The sequence below is a fragment of the Natrix helvetica genome, assembly GCF_964273705.1.
Source record: "Natrix helvetica genome assembly, chromosome: 7".
Taxonomy (NCBI): Eukaryota; Metazoa; Chordata; class Lepidosauria; order Squamata; family Natricidae; genus Natrix; species Natrix helvetica.
The window spans coordinates 52,025,553-52,045,848 of record NC_138558.1 but is presented as its reverse complement, the minus strand read 5'-3'; the positions used below and the strand labels follow the sequence as shown (position 1 = coordinate 52,045,848).

The 20,296-nt window shown below is 38.3% G+C and overlaps 1 protein-coding gene across 6 annotated transcripts in view; it reads left to right on the top strand.

Moving 5' to 3' along the window:
- The window catches only part of PALLD (palladin, cytoskeletal associated protein), a 243,530-nt gene that overhangs the window by 61,906 nt on the left and 161,328 nt on the right, over window positions 1–20,296 (top strand). For all 6 annotated transcript variants that reach the window (XM_081959388.1, XM_081959394.1, XM_081959389.1 and 3 more), the window contains exons 2-7: window positions 237–415; window positions 3,759–3,819; window positions 4,981–5,086; window positions 11,864–11,938; window positions 14,250–14,391; window positions 14,596–14,619. In XM_081959388.1, coding sequence (XP_081815514.1) covers window positions 237–415; window positions 3,759–3,819; window positions 4,981–5,086; window positions 11,864–11,938; window positions 14,250–14,391; window positions 14,596–14,619 — 587 coding nt within the window. The remainder of the gene's footprint in view (window positions 1–236; window positions 416–3,758; window positions 3,820–4,980; window positions 5,087–11,863; window positions 11,939–14,249; window positions 14,392–14,595; window positions 14,620–20,296) is intronic.

The window sequence follows — 20,296 nt, the reverse complement described above, 5'->3', positions numbered from 1 at the left end:
AACACGCTAACTATTATACTTGCCAACTAGCAAGTAATGCTCTAAATGCATATAAATATCTGTTTCCAGAGAAGTCTGCAAAACGATTCTTTGTAAGAATTCAAATGCCAGTATCTAATGGTTAAACAACAGGTTATCGTGTAAAGGAATATTGCTGTTTTGTAGTGTTTTTATTATCAATATTGGTAATGACTCTTTTCTTTGTCTCTCACTGTGCAATTGAATGTTGATCAAAGGTGGTTCTGTGAAGGTAAAGAAGTACAAAATTCTCCTGACATTCAGATCTGCTCTGAAAGTGGAGGACTCCAGACATTCATTATAGCAGAAGCTTTTGAAGACGACACAGGGCGCTACTGTTGCCTGGCCACCAATTCTCTCGGCTCTAGTTCTTCGTCAGCAGAATTATTTGTTGAAGGTAAGAAGACAAGGCAATAAAAATGTCATGCATTGGTTTCAGTTTCTACTACCATGTTTGTAACAGCAGCTCTAGCTTTCATAGGTTTAATAGTCGGCACTCTGCAATCTGCATGTCTAAATTGTCAGTGTCTACAATAATCAAAAAGCCTAATGTTAATTGTTACAATTCTGCTATAGCAGTTCTTCTATTTTTAATTACACCTTTTCAACAAGTTAGACTTTTGAAAATTGTTTTTAAACAAAAACTGAAATGTTGTAAAACAGGGCAGACAACCTTTTTTTTCCCCACAAGAGGATACCCTGTTTATTTTTTAAATCCAAGAACTGCTGGGGAATGATTATGATATGGTATGGTCATGTCTCTAGTGGCAGTGATTTGTATTTTATATTTTCGAAGTGTATCATAAGCAGTATAGTTTTCATGAAGACTTTCCCATTCATAACATGGCCTCTGACACAAAGCAACATTTTCTGGCAAATGGTTTCACCCCACCACCACCCATATCCATGTCAATTACCAATTTATCATCTTCCCATCTGTGGACATGCATATAAAGCACTATGATAGGGGTATCAAACTTAATTTCATTGATGGCCGCATCAGAACTATGGTTGCCCTCAAAAGGGCCAGTTGCATGTAAAACTAAGATAACACATAGCGGCCAGGTGGGCATGGCTGAGTGGTCATAGCCGTATCACTGGGACTAGGTGGATGTGGCAGGGTGGGCAATGGCCGGCTTGACTCCGCTCACCTGGGTGCAGCTGACTTGAGACAACTGGGTCAGAAGGGAATAAGTCACATTGGCTAACTCGACATGGGGACAATTCGGTGCCCCACAAGCTCCTCACCCTCCTCAAACTGCTGGCAGCGAAGCGCACGCGCACACATCCACATCCACACACCGCATTCTAAGTTTGGGGACTTTTATCTAAAGAGGAAGGGGAGAGCCTTCTCCCCAAGTATAATCTTTATTGTCATTGTACTTAAATATAACGAAACTGGTTTTCCAAAGCCCAGGAATGATTAGCAGTTTGCAAGCTCAGATGTGGATGGTGTGTGTACGTGTGTTTGCATGCGTGCACACATGCACAGCACACCAAAGGAGACATTCTTCTCCAATCCCAAATATTGTTGGTGTTTCCCTGTCTGGTACCCCCTCCCAGCAAAGCAGGTGGTGGATGATGACACTGCTGCATGTGGAAGCATGGAGGAGAAAGTTTGCAGGAAGCAGTTTCCTCCAGGTCCAACTTCTGCCTTGACAGATCTCTGGAGAGCAAGAGGAGGAGGCAGGAGAACAGTACTCCCTGGACCTGTATTCTCAAAAGGGAATCCCCATTTACAAACATGTATGGAGAGAGATCTGTCTAGGGAGAAATTGAACAGAGAAAACTGCTTCCTGCAGACTTTCTCCTCCATGCTTCCACATGCAGCAGTGTCATCCTCTGCCTCCTGGGTGTGGGGGGGCAGGAAAGGCTGGGTGTGGGGATCCAGAGGTCTCCAGCAGGGCAAAGTGAGACCAGGGTGAGCACCAAAGCTTGTCCACCAGAGGAGCCTTGCCATCCCTCTCAGGCCACACGGAGGACCCCCAGATGGTGGCACAGGCCATGCTGCTACCCTGGCAGTAGAGGGTAAGCACCCAGCCTAGTCCCCAAGTTCCTGGGTCACTGGGACTCCACAGTCCAGCCCAGCCACACCTCCAAGGGGGCACCTGGCCGTGCTTATCTCCTCCTCAAGGCTGCTGCTGTGCTCACAATCCTTGGTCAGGTTGTTCATGGTGAGTGTAGGAGAACAAAGTGCATGGGTCAAAGGGAGGCCCACTGCCTCCATATAAGGAGACCCAGCATTGTAAGCAAAGCAATTGAATGGGAGACCACCAAGAGAGGCCAGGAGGAGGGGGCAAGGAGATGGTGGAAGGGCAGCAGGGCTGTTGGTGGCCAAGTACTAAGGCAGGACTTCCTCCCTCCCCCTCATAATCCCTCCCTCCCTCCTTCTCATTCACATCCCTTCCTCCCTCTTCCTCTCCCTCCTTCTCTGCCTCTTGCCTTCCTTTCTTCCTTTCTCTCTCCCTCCATGCCCAGGAAGGGACAATGGGAGGAGGAGCGGGTAGTAGCACGGCCAGTGGCCGTGCTTTTCCCGTGTGGGGGCAGGAGGCAGGATAGTGGATGTCTCAGTGAAAGGGAAGTGCTAGCGGACTGCAGACCTAGTGGGCGAGGCCGGACAGGTGAGCGGGCCATGATGACAGTGGAAGTTGGTGACGGGCGTGGTGCTGCTCCTGGAGCTCTACTACATGCTGATCTACAGCTTCATGGTGGCCACCTGGGCCAGAACATAGTCAGCTTAGACTGGACTGTGGGTCTGCCTTGGAGACAGCAAGGGACAGGCCCCCCCTGCGTTGCCCTCGGCCAACTCCTGGGGCATTCCCCCTGGGCGTGTGCATAGGAGAAGGCGAGCGTGTGGAGCCTGGCATCCCAGTGTCCATCATGCCCCATAACCTGACAGCATTTGGAGCGCTTCCCTTTTACTGGGGACACCAGTCCCTACATGCTCGTCACTTCCTGTGTGTGTGCCCAGAGGGAGTGGCTGGGGTGAGCTGACGCAACGGGGGTTGGTCCCTCGCTGTCTCCAGAATGGCCCTACGAGCGAGATCTAACCACATTGTGGGCTGGATCTTGCCCGTGGGCCTTGAATTTGACATGTCTGCCCTTAGATAAGGACATTATCATTTTTGTTTTCCAAGAAAGTAGATGGATTTTGTATGGAATTCAACAGCTTTATGAGAACCAGACATAAATTGTAGTTTTGCAGAATGCTAATTTCTTTTCGTATGTCTTAATATTAAAAACTTTACATTATATAAATTACAATAATTGAATGGCAGAAGACTGGTGAGCACCAAAGTTCCATGGAAATTTCAGCAATATTGAAATTATGGAGATTGTCTTAAATCAGGGGTATCAAACTCAAGGCTTGCAGGCCAGGTTCGGCCCATGGGATGCTTAAATCTGGCCCATGGTGCCGGCCTGGAAACAGCAAAGAACTGCCCCGCGGTGCCTCTGGCAGCCAAAACAGGCACAGCCCCCCCTCCACCAGCACTCTGTTTTGGCTATCAAAGTGCTGAAGGAGGCCATCCAGGTTGAAAATGGGGCACGGAGGACTCCCACACCCTGTTTTGGCTGGCAAGGTGCTGCAGGAAGCATCTGTCCCATCTCCCCACTCCCCTCCGACCCGCGGAGAACTGCATCCAGCCCTTGAAGAAATCCAGTTTGACACCCCTGTCTTAAATATTCTGTGCAGCTGTGTTACATTATCACTAATGATTCTGTTTCTTACTTTCCTGCAGGTGCCACTTCTTCTGATTCTGATAGTGAACATTTCAAAACAAAATCTGGAGCCATGCCCCAGTGAGTTTATAGAACAAAACTAACAAAGTTGTGTTTAATGTTTCTATGACCATGGGAAAGGATAATTGCTAAGCTGTTCTGCTTCACATTTTCCTCCTGTAATTGCTTTATGCAGGGAAAGAATTAAATACTGTTAATCAATAATTAAATATCAAGGTTGGATTGAACCTTGACAGTAGGATAACTATGAAGGCTAATTAGTTCACATTCCCAAGATGGACTCCAAGCATATCAGTAAAATTATCTTTGTTGTAATGCATAACTGGTGTTTATGTAAGAAATATTTCCTAAAATACAAAGAATTTGATGAGGAAATATTGGTATTGCTGCAATGGAAACATATTAAGCTGCAGTTTTCTACTTATTGAAGACAATGGAAAATGTAGCTAATTGGTTGCAAGTCCCTAATCAGAATGTCGTATACTAAGTAATTCAGCTGATTTAAGCAGCTTGGCATACAAATGTTATCACTTTTATCCACAAGAACTGTGTGAATACTACTTCTGAATTGGATGGCATAAAAATAGGATACTGCAATGATGATAATGCCTTCTTTAATTCGAACTTTTGACAGCAAATTTGCTAAGGAAAAGATCTACATCCACTGTTTTTATATGACTGTTAGAACAAAAATAAAACTATCTATCCAAATGTAGAATGCCTGTTTTAAAAAACAAAATTTTTAAGGTAAAAATTTGAGAAATCAGCTTGAAAGAAAAAAAAACACTTGCTTTACTTTAAGCTGTGTATAATTTACAGCTTGGAGCATTTTTTTTATATTAAAATGTTAACTGATTAAAGAATAAGGGCTCAAAGTATATGTTTTCCCCGCTTAAATTGCTAAGAGCAAGAAGAAAAGGATGTAATAATTGTGGTTGGGTGTATGCTCAGAGAAAACAAGTTGTTAGAACTCTTGAGGATGTTCCTCAAAGTTTCCTGATGTCAGTAATTACTTAATTAAATTTAAGTTAATGTATGTAAATTCCTATTCTCTACCACTTGACTATCAAATAAGTAACAGGGTGGAAAGTTAGTGTGGAATTTAGCGATTGAGTTACTACAGTGTTCTATTTCATGAAATGGGAAGTATTTTATTCTAAGTGACTCTTAAGTGACTTTCTCTCGATGTTTTGATTTGTTTTGATTTCTTCATTAATCCAGGGCTCAGAAGAAAAGCACTTCTGTTTCATTGACAATTGGTTTGTCAGCTCCAAAGTCTGGAATTACGACAGCAGTAATCCAGCCTATTTCTGTGCCTAATCAGCAGGTATATATTTATGTGCTACTTTAGAACATTACGTTTATTACATTAATTATTATTTTTAGCATATGATGAGAACATGAGAGAAGTAAACATATATACACAGTCCATGTAATCTTCTTATCTTTCTTATCTCCTTTCTTATCTTACCTTATCATATATATATATATATATGTGTGTGTGTGTGTGTGTGTGTATTACACTATAGTATGTATAATATATATATAATTATATTATATATATATATATATATATAATTATATTATATATATATATATATATATATATATATATATATATATATATACACACACACACACACACATATACATATACATACATACACACACACATACACAAACATATGTGTTGTATTTGTGCTGATAAATAAATAAAGGGAGACTAGTATTTATCAGCACAAATACAACACAAATATAAAAAGGCAACATTAAAAATATGGTTTTCTGCCTGGATGGTCTCCTGCAGTGAGCCGCTAGACAGAAAAGGGGAGTAGTGAGTTCCCTCCCATATTTGGGCATACCAGGGGTTGTAACTCAAATACATATATATATATATATACATACATACATACATACATACACACACACACACACAAACAAACACATATACATATACACAAACACATATACATACACATACATATACATACATACACACATACACACATATATGCACATACATACATATATATATATACATATATATATTCGTAGATTTTCATGGGTGTAGGTATGCTGGTCTTGTTGTATTCGGGTCTTTTCTTGTGTAAGATTGAGATTGTCTTGGCAACGTTTTGGCGAGGTCTCACCATCTTCAGGCTGGTGTTTTCGGCTTAAAGCGTGGTCGGAGCTGCCGTCTTTCTATAAATCTTGGGGGTGTGTGGAGTGCTGGCTTTGTTTCAGTAAGTGGATTGATTGGCTGTGTGGTTGTATCATGATTGGTAGATTGGTGCTGATTGGTGCTGGCTGTATGTCCATTGTTGTTTTGTGTTGCAATAGCCTAGGTGGTGGGTGAGGCTCGTTGACTAGGGCTGGTTTCCAGATGTCTGATAGGCGGGAGGTATCATCACATTTATTCATGTTGTGGGGGTGTTTCTCTATTTCGATAACATCCATAATTATTCTCTTGTTGAGGTGTTCAGTTTTGGAGATTAATTTGGTTCCTTCAAAATTAATTTCATGTCCTGTAGCTTTAAGTTTTTTCTTTTTTTCTTACTGCGTTCTTGTGTTCTGTGATGCGTGCATTTATTCTACTGTCCGTTTGTCCTATGTATGTTGCAGGGCAGATTTTGCATGGTATTTCGTAGACTCCTTGGTTTTCTAGCTGGATTTTGTCTTTGGGGTTTCTTAAGATGTTGGCTATTTTTTGGTCAGTGTTGAAGGCTGTCTAGATAGTCACTGCCCCGAGTCCCCTAGGGGAGAGGGAGCGGTTGACAAATCCAATAAATAAATAATAAATAAATAAATAAATAAATAAATAAATAAATAAATAAATAAATAAATAAATAAATAAATAATAAATAATAAATAATAAATAATAAATAATAAATAATAAATAATAAATAATAAATAATAAATAATAAATAATAAATAATAAATAATAAATAATAAATAATAAATAATAAATAATAAATAATAAATAATAAATAATAAATATTGTGTTTGTGGAGAATTTTGCTGATTTTATTTGTGGTGCCTTTGATGTAAGGGAGGAGGGCAATGCCGGTGTCCTGTTCTGTGTCTCGGTTTTTGGGGGGAGCCTCCCTTTGGATTAGGTTGGTAATGTTTTTCTTTGGAATCCGTTGGAGATTAATACGTTTGTGAGAGTGTGTAATTCAATTTTCAGGTGGTCTTTGTCGGCTAGACGTTTGGTTCTGGAGATAAGGGTCTTGGCTACAGAGTTGATCTGTGCACAATGGTGATGGGATTGTGTGTTTAAGTAGCGATTGGTGTTTTTTTTTCCCCCGGTTGATGGTGTGTCCTAGGGAGCCATTGGGTTTTTTGTAGATTAGGATGTCCAGAAAGGGAAGTTGGTTGTTTGCTTCTATTTCCATAGTGAATTGTATTTTGGGGTGTAGGCTGTTGAGATATGTGAAGAAGTTGTCTAGTTTTTCTTTCCCATGTGGCCAAATCACGAAAGTGTCATCAACATATCTAAGCCAGAGTTTGGGTTCGTGTTCAGATTTATTGAAGGAACCAAATTAATCTCCAAAACTGAACACTTCTACAAGAGAATAATTAAGCTATCGAAATAGAGAAACACCCCCACAACATGAATAAATGTGACGATACCTCCCACCTACCAGGCATCTGGAAACCAGCCCTGGTCAACAAACGAGCTCCATCCACCCCCCAAACCTTTACAACACAAAACAACAATGGACACACAGCCAGCACCAATCAGCACCAATCTACCAATCATGATACAACCACACAGCCAATCAATCCACTTACTGAAACAAAGCCAACACTCCACACACACACACCAAGATTTATAGAAAGATGGCACGTACGTACGTACATACATACATACATACATACATACATGTATTTGTGTTACAAGCACTGGTATGGCCAAATATGGGAGGGAGCTCACTACTCCCCCTTTCTGTCCTTCGGCTCATTACAGAAGACCATCCAGACAGAAAACCATATTTTTATTTTTAATGTTGCCTTTGCTATGTTTGTGTCGTATTTGTGCTGATAAATAATTCCAAAACTGAACACTTCAACAAGAGAATAATTATGGAAGCTATCAAAATAGAGAAACACCCCCACAACATGAATAAACATGATGATACCTCCTGCCTACCAGACATCTGGAAACTAGCCCTAGTCAATAAACGAGTCTCAGCCACAAAAACCGACACAGAACCGAGAACAACACAGGATACCATCACCAACCAACCTCACCAAACATCAATTCCATCAACCAATCAAGATGTGACAACACAGCCAACCAATCCATTTAAAGCAACAAAGCCAACATTCCACACACACCCACCTATATTTATAGAAAAACGGCAGCTCCAATCACGCTTTGCTCACACAAGCACGAAGCCAAAGGCACCAGCCTGAAGATAACGAGTGTGACCTCATCGAAACGTAGCCAGGATACTGTCAATCTTACATGGGAATGTGTATGTATATGTATGTGTGTGTGTGTGTGTGTGTGTGTATGTATGTATATGTATATATATATATATATATATATATATATATATATATATATATATATATATATATATATATATATATATGTTGTAATTGTACTGATAAATAAATAAAGGGAGACTAGGATAGATATATATATATGTTGTAATTGTACTGATAAATAAATAAAGGGAGACTAGGATAGATCTATTTCGAGCTAATTAGCTCTCATCAGCTAGCCATACCCTTACTGGGATTAGAACCCGGGCTGTATATATCTTAGGCAGGAGTCTTAACCACTAAGCCACGGGTTCTCTTCCTTATGTGTGACCTTAGTGACCTTCCTCCCATATTTAGTCATACCAGGGGTTGTAACATAAATAAATATATATAAGGCTCCTGCCTGAGATATATAACAGCACAGGTTCAAATCCCAGTAAGGGTATGGCTAGCTGATGAGAGCTAATCAGCTCGAAATAGATCTATACTAGTCTCCCTTTATTTATTTATCAGTACTAATACAACATATATATATATATATATATATATATATATATATATATGTATATGTATATGTATATGTATATGTATATGTATATGTATATGTATATGTATATGTATATGTATATGTATATGTATATGTATATGTATATGTATATGTATATGTATATGTATGCTGGTTTTGTTGTATTCGGGTCTTTTCCCGTGTAAGGTTGAGATTGTCTTTGCAACGTTTCGGCAGGATCACACCTGCCATCTTCAAGCTGTGGGCTTAAAATGGGAACGGAGCTGCCGTCTTTCTGTAAGTCTTGGTGGGAGGGGATGGGGTGGTGGCTTTGTTTCAGTAAGTGGAATGATTGGTTGTGTGGTTGTATCATGATTGGTAGATTGGTGCTGATTGGTGCAGGTTGTGTGTGCATTGTTGTTTTGTATTTTAACGGCTTGGGTGGTGGGTGGTGTTCGTTTGTTGGCTAGGGCTGGTTTCCAGATGTTTGGTAGGCGGGAGGTATCATCACGTTTGTTCATGCTGTGGGGGTGCATGTGCAATCATTCCACTTACTGAAACAAAGCCACCACCCCATCCCCTCCCACCAAGACTTACAGAAAGACGGCAGCTCCGTTCCCATTTTAAGCCCACAGCTTGAAGATGGCAGGTGTGATCCTGCCGAAACGTTGCAAAGACAATCTCAACCTTACACGGGAAAAGACCCGAATACAACAAAACCAGCATACCTACACCCGTGAAAATCTACGAATATATATATATGTTTTCGTAGATTTTCACGGGTGTAGGTATGCTGATTTTGTTGTATTCGGGTCTTTTCCCGTGTAAGGTTGAGATTGTCTTTGCAACGTTTCTTCTGTCTTCTGTCGTTTTTCTGGTCTGTGGAGTTTGTTGGAGTGTTTTTCTGTCTTATAGAAGACAGTTCCCATTTTAAGCCCACAGCTTGAAGATGGCAGGTGTGATCCTGCCGAAACGTTGCAAAGACAATCTCAACCTTACACGGGAAAAGACCCGAATACAACAAAACCAGCATATATATATATAATTTGTTTTCGTAGATTTTCACGGGTGTAGGTATACTGGTTTTGTTGTATTCGGGTCTTTTCCCATGTAAGATTGAGATTGTCTTTGCAACGTTTCGGCAGGATCTCACCTGCCATCTTCAATCTTGGGCTTAATTTTAAGCCCAAGCTTGAAGAACCAAAAAATACCCGGGCCCATTTTGGTAGTTTTGCAAAGTGGAAAAAACTTTTTTTTTAATTTGCCTTTTCAAAACCTTGGTGCGTCTTATACTCCGGTGCATCTTATACTACAAAAATACGGATATTACATTATTATTAAATTAATAATAACATGTAGATGTATCCTGAAACTATAAGAGTTTTCCTTTTTTCTGCCTTGGGTTCTTCTATTCTTGGTGCATTTATTTTATGAAGTGTCCATGCTCCCCTTTCTGTACAAGGTACAGGTATGATAGCATTAAGGTATAAATAATTTTTTAAGGGAACATGGCAGACTACAGGTAGTCCTCAACTTACAGCACTTCATTCAGTGACGGTTCAAATTACACTGAAAAAGTGACTTATGACCATTTTCCACATGACTATTGCAGCATCCTCATGGCCACATGACCAAAATTCAGATGTTTGGCAACTGATTCACATTTATGATGCTTGCAGTATCCTGGAGTCATGTGATAATCTTTTATGACCTTCTGACATGCAAAGTCAATCAGGAAGAGAGATTTACTTATCAACCATATTAATTTAACGATTTCAGTGATTCACTTAATAACTGTGACAAAAAGGGTCATAGAATGGGGCAAAACTCAAAAACTTTGGGCTCAATTGTAGTCATAAGTTGAGGACTACCTGTAATTGCATTTGGGTATTTGCATTCATTGATTGATTCTTCAAAACTAAAAATTAAGCCTTTTCTTATAAATTTATTATAGATGCATTTGTTAGCTGTAAGGAATTAGCTATGGTTCTATGCAAGTATATCCATGAATCAGTGCTTCTCATTTCCTGACATTTCCTGAACAGCTTGGTCATTTATATGATGAATACACTGATTTCCCCAAAGATTTGAGAACGATAAATTTAAAATAATCACATTTGCACATTGTCTTCATTTTCTTAATATGCAGTGTCTTCTTCAAGCACATATTTTCCAATGTTTTTTTTTATGTCCATTGCTTTCTTCACAATTCAATGTATGTATGTATGTATGTATGTATGTATGTATGTATGTATGTGTGTATATATATATATATGTATATGTATATGTATATGTATATGTATATGTATATGTATATACGTATATACGTATATACGTATATACGTGTACACACAGACACACACACACACACACACACACACACACACACACACACACACATATATATATATATATATATAAAGCCTTCTTTGGAAAATTAAGCCACTACCTTCAGTTCTCATCACCATACAGACACTCATATAATATTTGAGCAGCCAGAGAGCTATATTCACAATTCCAGGTCATAGTTGAGAAAAACTGCAACACAGCACCTGTTCATACTAGTTGTTCTGGGCATCAATGCTAATGTAGCTGGGTTTCAAAGAAGAATATAATGCAGCTGTTTAAAGTAATATCAGAAGCTGTTCTGAGACCTTGAGTGGTGACTTTTATATTTCTCATCTCTCTTTTTTCAGGGATCATAATTTCAATATTTGTTCAGACTTTCCCAAACTATGGTGTTTAAAGTTGCAGTCAATATTATTGTTAATAGTCTTAGAGTATGTAAATCAGGGAACACAGAGATTTCATGGAATTATATTCTTAGTGACATTTATATAAATTAGGATTGATTATTATATTTATCAAAGTGTTAAAAGCTAGGAACACTTTTGAAAGTGGTGTATCGCTATAATTCAGTGTCATTGCTTAGTCACATAAATATATCTTGATGAGCTCAGTCTGAAATGCTAATTTTAATATGTTTATGCTATATTCAAGAGAAAATAAGAATAGAAATATATTTTATATTATTGTTTAAATTTCACTTTATGTTATTAATGGTGCAGCTATGCTTTAACAATATCTGCATATGATATTTTACAGGTTCAAAGTCCTACTTTACATCTCTGCAAATTAGATGGATCAAAGCCTAGTCATGTTACACCTATTTTTACAAAGGTCTGTTTTCTCAACCAGCCCTGAAACTATGTGATTATGGATAATTTAAAGCCTATAAAAGTGGTAAACAAATAGTGATTTTTTTGGTCTGCCAATTTCCCCAATAGGGTACTAAGAGCATACTTAGGAATTATGGGGATTGACAGATGGCACTTCTGGAAGGCAACTGGTTTTAGAAAGGTGATTTATTCTATGGAAAGAAATATTGGGATTTTTTTCAGAAGTACTTTTTTCTGTATTCTTAGCTTCCACTACTTGCACTTCATAAGGTAGAATGGGCTAGTCTTGGACTTTCTAGCAGATTTTTATGCAGCTTTCTAGCATTTCAAGCTTTGGAAACTTGAGTATTTAGTGCAAACTTTAGTGCAACTTTGATACATGGTAAAAAAAATTGTTTTGTTTTTCACAAAATTAAGAACTGGAACAAAGGTAGAAGACAAAATACCCTAAACCACACCCTTAAATATTCCACAAATCCTGAAAAAAAAATCCTAAATTAGGCTGCAAAATGGTTTCAGGACCTTAAGAGATGGAGGTGAAAATGTGATGGTTTTAGGGTTCAAGTCACTCCATACACATCTCTCGCCACCAAAAGAGCCCTCTCTTCATCTTTTTAACTAATTTGAACAGTATTTAATCTTCCTTGCCTCCTTCTAAATTTTTAATTTTTACATGCTGTTTTATTAACATTTTATTGTATAGTTCCTCTCTGAGAGAGATGAGTGATTCAAAAATGTAAAAAATAAATAAAACAGAAAGCCAGAATATTTAAAGGTTCTGTAACTTTTTCCATTCACTTTTCATTTTCCAAATTACCATTTTTGCAGGGTTTTTTTGAAAATATTTGGATAGTGCATAAGTACTTATACATATAATAATTACTACCGGTAGAAAAGGGGCTGTACAGATAACATGTTTTTTTTTTCATAATATTATTTTCCTTGATAAAGTCAAAGGTGGAAAACGTTATAAAACACATGTGGGTTGGAGTAGAGTATAGAGATGATCTTCAAGATGGAATTGAGCTACCATTCATCAGCTTTAGGCTGGAGAGAATATGGGGAAACTTCAACTTTGTCTTCCCTTAATTCTCTAAGTATAAGAGCAATTGGGAAGCGAAATAATTTTCATGAGACTTTTAGTATATATTATAACTTTATAGTATACTGTATAGTGTAACTCTGTTTCCTGATCTGATCTCCCTCAAAACATTATAGTTTCATATGGTAGATGAAAGTTGTTTTGGATCTCCTATAAAGTTTCATAAAGGAGCTACATCAATTCCATAGCAAAAAGCATTGTCTAGAAGTATACATTGTTATATAGTAATGTTTGCTTCTCCACATTAAAATTTCATTTCCTCGATATTAACTGAGGAAATATCTGTGTCTCATAGATGCTGATATAGATGATAGATAGATAGATGATAGATAGATAGATAGATAGATAGATGATAGATAGATAGATAGATAGATAGATAGATAGATGATAGATAGATAGATAGATAGATAGATAGATAGATAGATAGATAGATGATAGATAGATAGATATCGATCAGGGGTGTCAAACCCGCGTCTTCACAGCAGTCATATGACATATTGGGACTTTTTTCCACTGCTAAATGGGCTGTGGCCAGCGTGTGATATAGATAGATATAGATAGGCAGACAGCCAGATTGATAGGTTGACAGGTTCATAGGTAAATGAATTTTCCACAACTGTAAGCACCTGGTCACAACATAACTTGATCATCATATGGTTTATGCCAATACTGGGACTGACTCTTTGTTTAGAAAAAGTTTTCCTCTTTTCAAAGTCCAAGAGCAAGGTTTCTCAACCTCAGCAACTTTAAGATTTAAGAAGTTCAACTGGCTGGGAAATCTGTTCAAGACAAGACGCAAGAGAAGAGATATATGTTGACCTAGACTTAAGACTCTAATTCAGTAGCCCCCAACTTTTTGGGCACCAGGGACCAGTTCTGTGGAGTGAGATTTTTCCATGGACCTGAGAGGTTGTGCTTTTGTGTACTGCCTGTATCCTGCAGCTGGAGCTTCACTTTTTTGCACGGTCTGGTTTCTGGTGCTGGTACACAAATTGGGGGTAGGGGACCCCTGGTCTAGTTTACTTGGAAATTCACTATTCAAATAAATAATTGAAAAAAAATAACAATAAATAATAAACAAGTAAAAGATTTCAGCAACAGCTGTTAATTACCCATGTTGGTGTTATAGCTTTCCAATGTTAATGTTACTTTTCCTGATAGACAGGTTTGTCTGTATTTTCATTAGCTTATTTGTGTATCAAACTTTCAGGAACTTCAAAATTCAACAGTAAATGAAGGACAAGTAGTAGTACTTGAGTGTAGAGTAAGAGGAGCACCTCCCTTACATGTTCTCTGGTTTCGTCAAGGGGTTGAAATTCATGATTCTCCAGACTTCCGAATTCTTCAGAAAAGTAAGTGCCGATTATTTTCCCATTGAAGTAGATATGCAGTAAAAAAATATACAAATGTGAAATGATTATTGTTTTTAACTGTATTCTGAATTTGAAATTCTAATTCTATAAAGCTTGTTACCTTTTGCATAATAACATTTCTAATGTCATTTATTCTTCCTGCTTCTCTTCCCCATCCTTTGCTTTGGATGACATCATAAACAGAACCACGTTCTACAGCAGAACCCGGTGAGCATAAAAGTATTGATTTATTGTGTTACAGTTAAAATATTTTGTACAAGGCTAGTAATAGACAACTATTTTGGAGCAGTATTTTCTTCTTATGATCTTTATAAATATTAGTTTCTTTGGAGGGATGAGGGTTAAACTGGCACACCTCTTGAACTCACTCTTTCAAATAATAACTTTATAAGAGTTAGAGAAAACTAAAATATATTACAGCAATATTGTAGTTCATGGAGTTTGTTGAATTGTCTGTTCCAATCCACAAGGTTGGTCTAGAACAGCAATGGCGAACCTTTTTTCCCTCAGGTGCCGAAATCGTGTGCGTGCACGCTGTCGTGTGCACTCGCGTGCCCACACCCATAATGCAATGCTCCTCCCACGCACCCACAGCACATGTGCACGAGACCCCCCAGCACTCGCCCTGTGGATGCCTGCAACATCCCCCCCTTTTGACCTCGCATCTTAAAACAGCTCTGAGAAGGGGGAAAGCCTCCCATCGAAAACAGCGCTGAGTGTGGTGGGGAATCCTCCCTTTCATCCTATCGGCAATCTTTTGAGAAGGGAGGCTTTTCCTCCTCTCAGCGATCTTGTGAGAAGGGAAAGTGCTCTGAGAGGGGGGAAAGCCTCCCATTGAAAACAGCGCTGAGTGGGGTGGGGAATCCTCCCTTTCCTCCTCTCAGCGATCTTTTGAGAAGAGAGGCTTTTCCTCCTCTCAGCAATCCTTTGCGAAAATCAGCTGGCCAGCGTGGGCATGCGCAGTGGAGCTGACAGGGCAATGCCTCGCGTGCCCTAGGAAATGGCTCCGCATGCCACCTGTGGCACGCGTGCCATAGGTTCGCCATTACGGGTCTAGAACAACTCACTGTGGCCAACGTGCCGCTGCCAATTTGCCACAACCAACTTCCCATGTCCAACTTGCTGCAATACAACTTATCACAGCCAACTCGCCATTGGACAACTCGCAAGAGGTCAAGAGTTACACTAGTATCGAAGAAATGGTGGAATAAAATCATTAAAGAAAGGATGCAGAAGGAAGGATGAAATGAAATGTGAATGTCAAAAATTGAATTTCTAATCTGGTCCGTGGCGAGTTGGCTGTGGTGAGTTGCCCCAAGGTTTTTTTTTTTTTTTTACTGACAGTATATTTTAAAAACCTAAAGTAATAAATAGGAAACAAGATAATTGTTATACCTCTCTGATATACGACATTTGTTATCTATCTCCCCAAAATCTCAGTTGACTACATGCTAGTCACTATGGAATTAAAAGCAGAAGAGGAGGGGGAGGGGAGAAACTTTGGAGATTCAGGCAATTGAAAATCTATGAAACGGATTTTTCTTGTCATTAGTAAGTTTTGTCGGCTTAATGTGTTTTACACTCCTTTCTTTGTCTAGACAGAAATCAGCCTGCAACACAGATCTCTTCAGACTGTTTGAAAAATTAATAGCCAGACAAATTACTTAAGGCCAACCACACAGTTTGTCAAATGACCTGTTCAGTACTATGTTATTTAGACATTTTGACTTTTATATTAATTGACTCCTTCAAAGTAAAGTTCCTTTAAGGAAGGAGAAAAAGAGACCTACAGAATAATTTGCCAGCTGCTGATGCTTTGGCTATTACCTCAGCTGTCTGGAAGCAGCCACAAAGAATATTGAATTTCTTTAACACAATTGCATTTTGATACGTTAAAAAAATGATATCTCTTTCTTTTTTTGGTCAGTGATCTGGGACTTGTTAAATATGAAAAGTTTGCCATATTAATATAACACTATTTAACAAGAATTCTGTAGCTGCTGATCAATGTATTTTGGGAAATTAGTTGGGGAAAATTAGAGAAAGTCTTCTCATGCAGTCTTCCCAGTCTAAAGAGCAAGTCAATTTCCTACTATGTTGGCCAGCATTCCATATTGCAGGAGGGAGACATACAATGGAAGTCATTAAACTGCAGGATACTTGTGGAAGTAGATAACAAAAAAAGGGGGGGACACTGCAGAATAGGATAAATACAGTTGATTAGCAATCTTGTAAGATTCTTGAGAAAGAATGTTCTACTTCTCGGTTCAAAAAGGAATTAAATCCCAAGCCTGGTAGATGATAATTTCAGACTCATTCATATATTGTACAGTGTTCCTTGGTCAAAAGTCCTCTTTGGTTATGGTGGCTACATTGCCAACAATAGTGTGTAGGTGTAAATCAAAACGGTTTCATTCATTTTCTGATTAAGGGTAATTCATGAAATTACTCTCCAGCATAGCATACACATTTTGATATGCTTTTACCATATTCAAAACTTGACACTTTTAAAACAGTCTGTGGCTATTTCAAAACCTATTAAAAGCATTACAGTAATCCCGATTCCTTTACTGTAGTGTTTTCCATTGTGATGTAAAAGCATATCTATGACTTATGTGAGTTGAATCCATCGTATCTATAAAAAAGAAAGCTACCAGGTTCGGAAAGGAGACTTACACTGCTAAAACTGTAATGCCATAACATGGGATGTTTGATATTTGCTTAGTATGTTGTATATATTCAGACAATTTGATTTGTTCAGTGAATCGGGCTTAATAAAAATATGTGGTAACATAGTAAAACTTAATAAAAAGTAGCTAATAGAAATGTGATCACTGCAAATAAGCTGCTGCTGTATTCAGACAAAGTGGGAATTTTCACTTACTGTTTAATTCAGATTTTCTGCACTTAGCAGTAGCGTTAAAGAAGCTGTATTGTTTAGGTATGCAGTAATCATACTAATTCTACTTTATCAGCAAAGATGACTCACAAGAAGTAAGAGAATTGTGGTGTGTTTAGCAGAGTTAGGTAATACATATTTTATTATTATTAATCAAATTTGTATAGCCACCTAGGAGATAAAATGGCTCAGCGGTTAAAGATACTGAAATTGTCAACTAGGAAGTTGATAGCATGACAGGGTGAACCTTAGGTCCTGCCTACCTAGCAATTTGAAAGCATGCACATGCGAGTAAATAAGTGGATACTACGTCTGTGGGAAACTAACAGTGTTCCATGTGCCTTGGCATATAGTCATGCCGGCCACATGTTTGCAGAAATGTCTGTGGACAATGTTAATTCTGTCAGCTAAGAAATGGAGATGAGCACTGTCCCTTATAGTCAGACATGGCTGGACAGGGGAAACCTTTATCTTTACCTAACTTTACCTTCACCTATCTCACCGAAAGCAACTCTGGCTGGCACACAATTGGATAAAAACCATAAATATAAAAAAAAATGACATATAACAATTATAAAAATCTACATTAAGAAATAAATAGTATAAAAAACTCATATTTCTCCACTTTCCTTTTTTGTAACTTCAACATAAGTTGCATTAGAATACAATTCATTGAATTATTATTTTCCTTTCTCAGCTACTTATTACATTGGCTGCCTCCAACTGATCTGATTCTGTTTCTTTGTCTACCTTTTCAAACAGCTGAATTTTAGTTCTTTCCTTTAAGGAAGCAATAGTTCATTAAATCAATGGGGCTGAAGAATTAATATGTTGCCTGATAAAGACCTCAGAAGTATAAAATAGCTTGGCAAACTGAAAAGAAGCATTTTCAAGAGAACAAAAGAGAGCTAGTATGATAGCAAATAGAACGCTAAAGAATAAGAATAGAAAATTCTCTAAATCAATCCCTGAAACAGAAGAATTTATTTTACCCTGATTTTCTTTTCAAAGAATGTATTTTTCTCTTTCATTGACGTTTGCACATCAGCTGGCTTATTTAGAATCTCTTTCCAGAAAAAAATGAATTACTATTGTTGGAATAATTCCCTTGTAAAATTCAACTAATATAGCTCTGACTAAAGGGGCTCCATTGTTTTAAATGAATGAGCCCAAATTGTTCTGAACGTTATAACTCAATGCTGATCACCTCACTGAGGCAGTTTTCTGCAGCCTGATACCTTCAAGATAGATTATAGTTCCTATATACTAAAAAAGACAGACAACAGATGGAGTGGGACATGGACCTGGTTTATAGAGTAAATTCAGCATATGCCAGAACACACAACGTTCCAAGGGAGGTACACATTAAATTTCTCAGAAAGACCACAAGAGACGAGATTCTGAGTGCACAAAGGGGGCAAGCATTAAAATACAAGGATAGAGAAATAGCCATTCTGAAACAGATCCCAAAGAAAGTTAGAGATAAAAGAAAAAACTATTCGCTGTTAGCGAAGAAATTATACCAGAAAGGGGTATGGTTTAGATGGCTTTTGCCAGAAGGTATGTTAATTTTCTGGGAGGACACGAGAGTTAGAATTAACACAATTATGGAGGCTGAGGCTTTCATGGAAAAAAATAAAGCCTTCCTAGATAAACTTGATGACACTACACCGGACATACAGGACGCGGGAGGTGCCGGAGCTCTGCTGGAGGGGGGAGAAGAGGCAACATTTAGAAAACTCAGATCACAAAAATGAACTAGAAAATCTGTTTGATATAAAATGATTGAAATTATTTGAAGATAAAAGTTTATATGCTGACAAAATACCATTAAGTAGTAACAATCTAATGTATTGATAAATGAAAGTTATGAGAATGGGGGAGGGGGCCATTTCCTGCATAATGTAACTGTCAAAATTTGTAACTTTATCCATTACCCCTTTCCTTGACTATTTTTTTAAAAAACCAATAAAATTTTGTTTAAAAAAAAGATAGATTATAGTTCCTATCAGCGCACTTAGCATATTGTTGTTGTTGTTAACCTTTAACTTGATTCACAGTCTGGGTCTGGTAAAAACTTAACAGTTTAAGTTTAACCAAGGACCTAAGAGCTGTTAAGGTAACGCTTGAGTATATAAGCAGTTCCAAGTAGGGTGGGTATTTTTTTGCAAAGTCAGGACATTCAGATCTAATAACTTCAAAATTTCCATGTATCTAGAGAGCTCTTTGGGTATTACTGCAAGGATTCCTATTACTATTGGTACATTGATTTCTTCCTCCATAGTCACTCAACTTCCATTTGCAAAACATGATACTTTGTAATTTATTTCTAGCTGTTTCTCTTCAATTCATGAATCATCTGGTATTGCAATATCAATGAACCAGACTTTTCCACACTAGTGATGTCAGGCATGTTGTGGATCAGATGTCTATCTGTTTGGATCTGAAAGTCCCATAGGATCTTGACTTGCTCGTTTTCAAGAACTTTGTCAATTTGGTGTTCCAAGTAACTTTTGCTGCATTCAAACCCAAACTTCGGGAGGAGGCATGGCTAGTGCCGAGGCGATACGACGGAACTCCACAGTGCTCCATAGAAAACGTCAAAATCCCCCTGCCCAGGGGTCCATAGAGACCCTAGCCAATCCTGTAGGGGTTGGTGAAGAAGAGAGGACAGTCTGCGAACCACAGGGAGTCTGCAAATCCCTGTAGGAGCAGAAAAAAACCTCTCAGACTGGCAAGGAGTGATAGATAGCCATTGCGAGTTGTCAGAAGCCCCGGCAGACAGACTGGAAAATTAAAAGAAGATTGTTGAGCAGTGTGTTTGTTCTAGGTGAGATTTTTCTGACCTCTGCTTCAAAAGAAAAGTCTTGGCTCTGCCTCAAAATTGGATTTGGTGAAGAGGCTTTTAGTCATTAATAAAGAGGACCTAGAAAAGCTTACTATTTTACTACAAGAAAATGTGGAAGAGAGAAAAAAGACACTAAA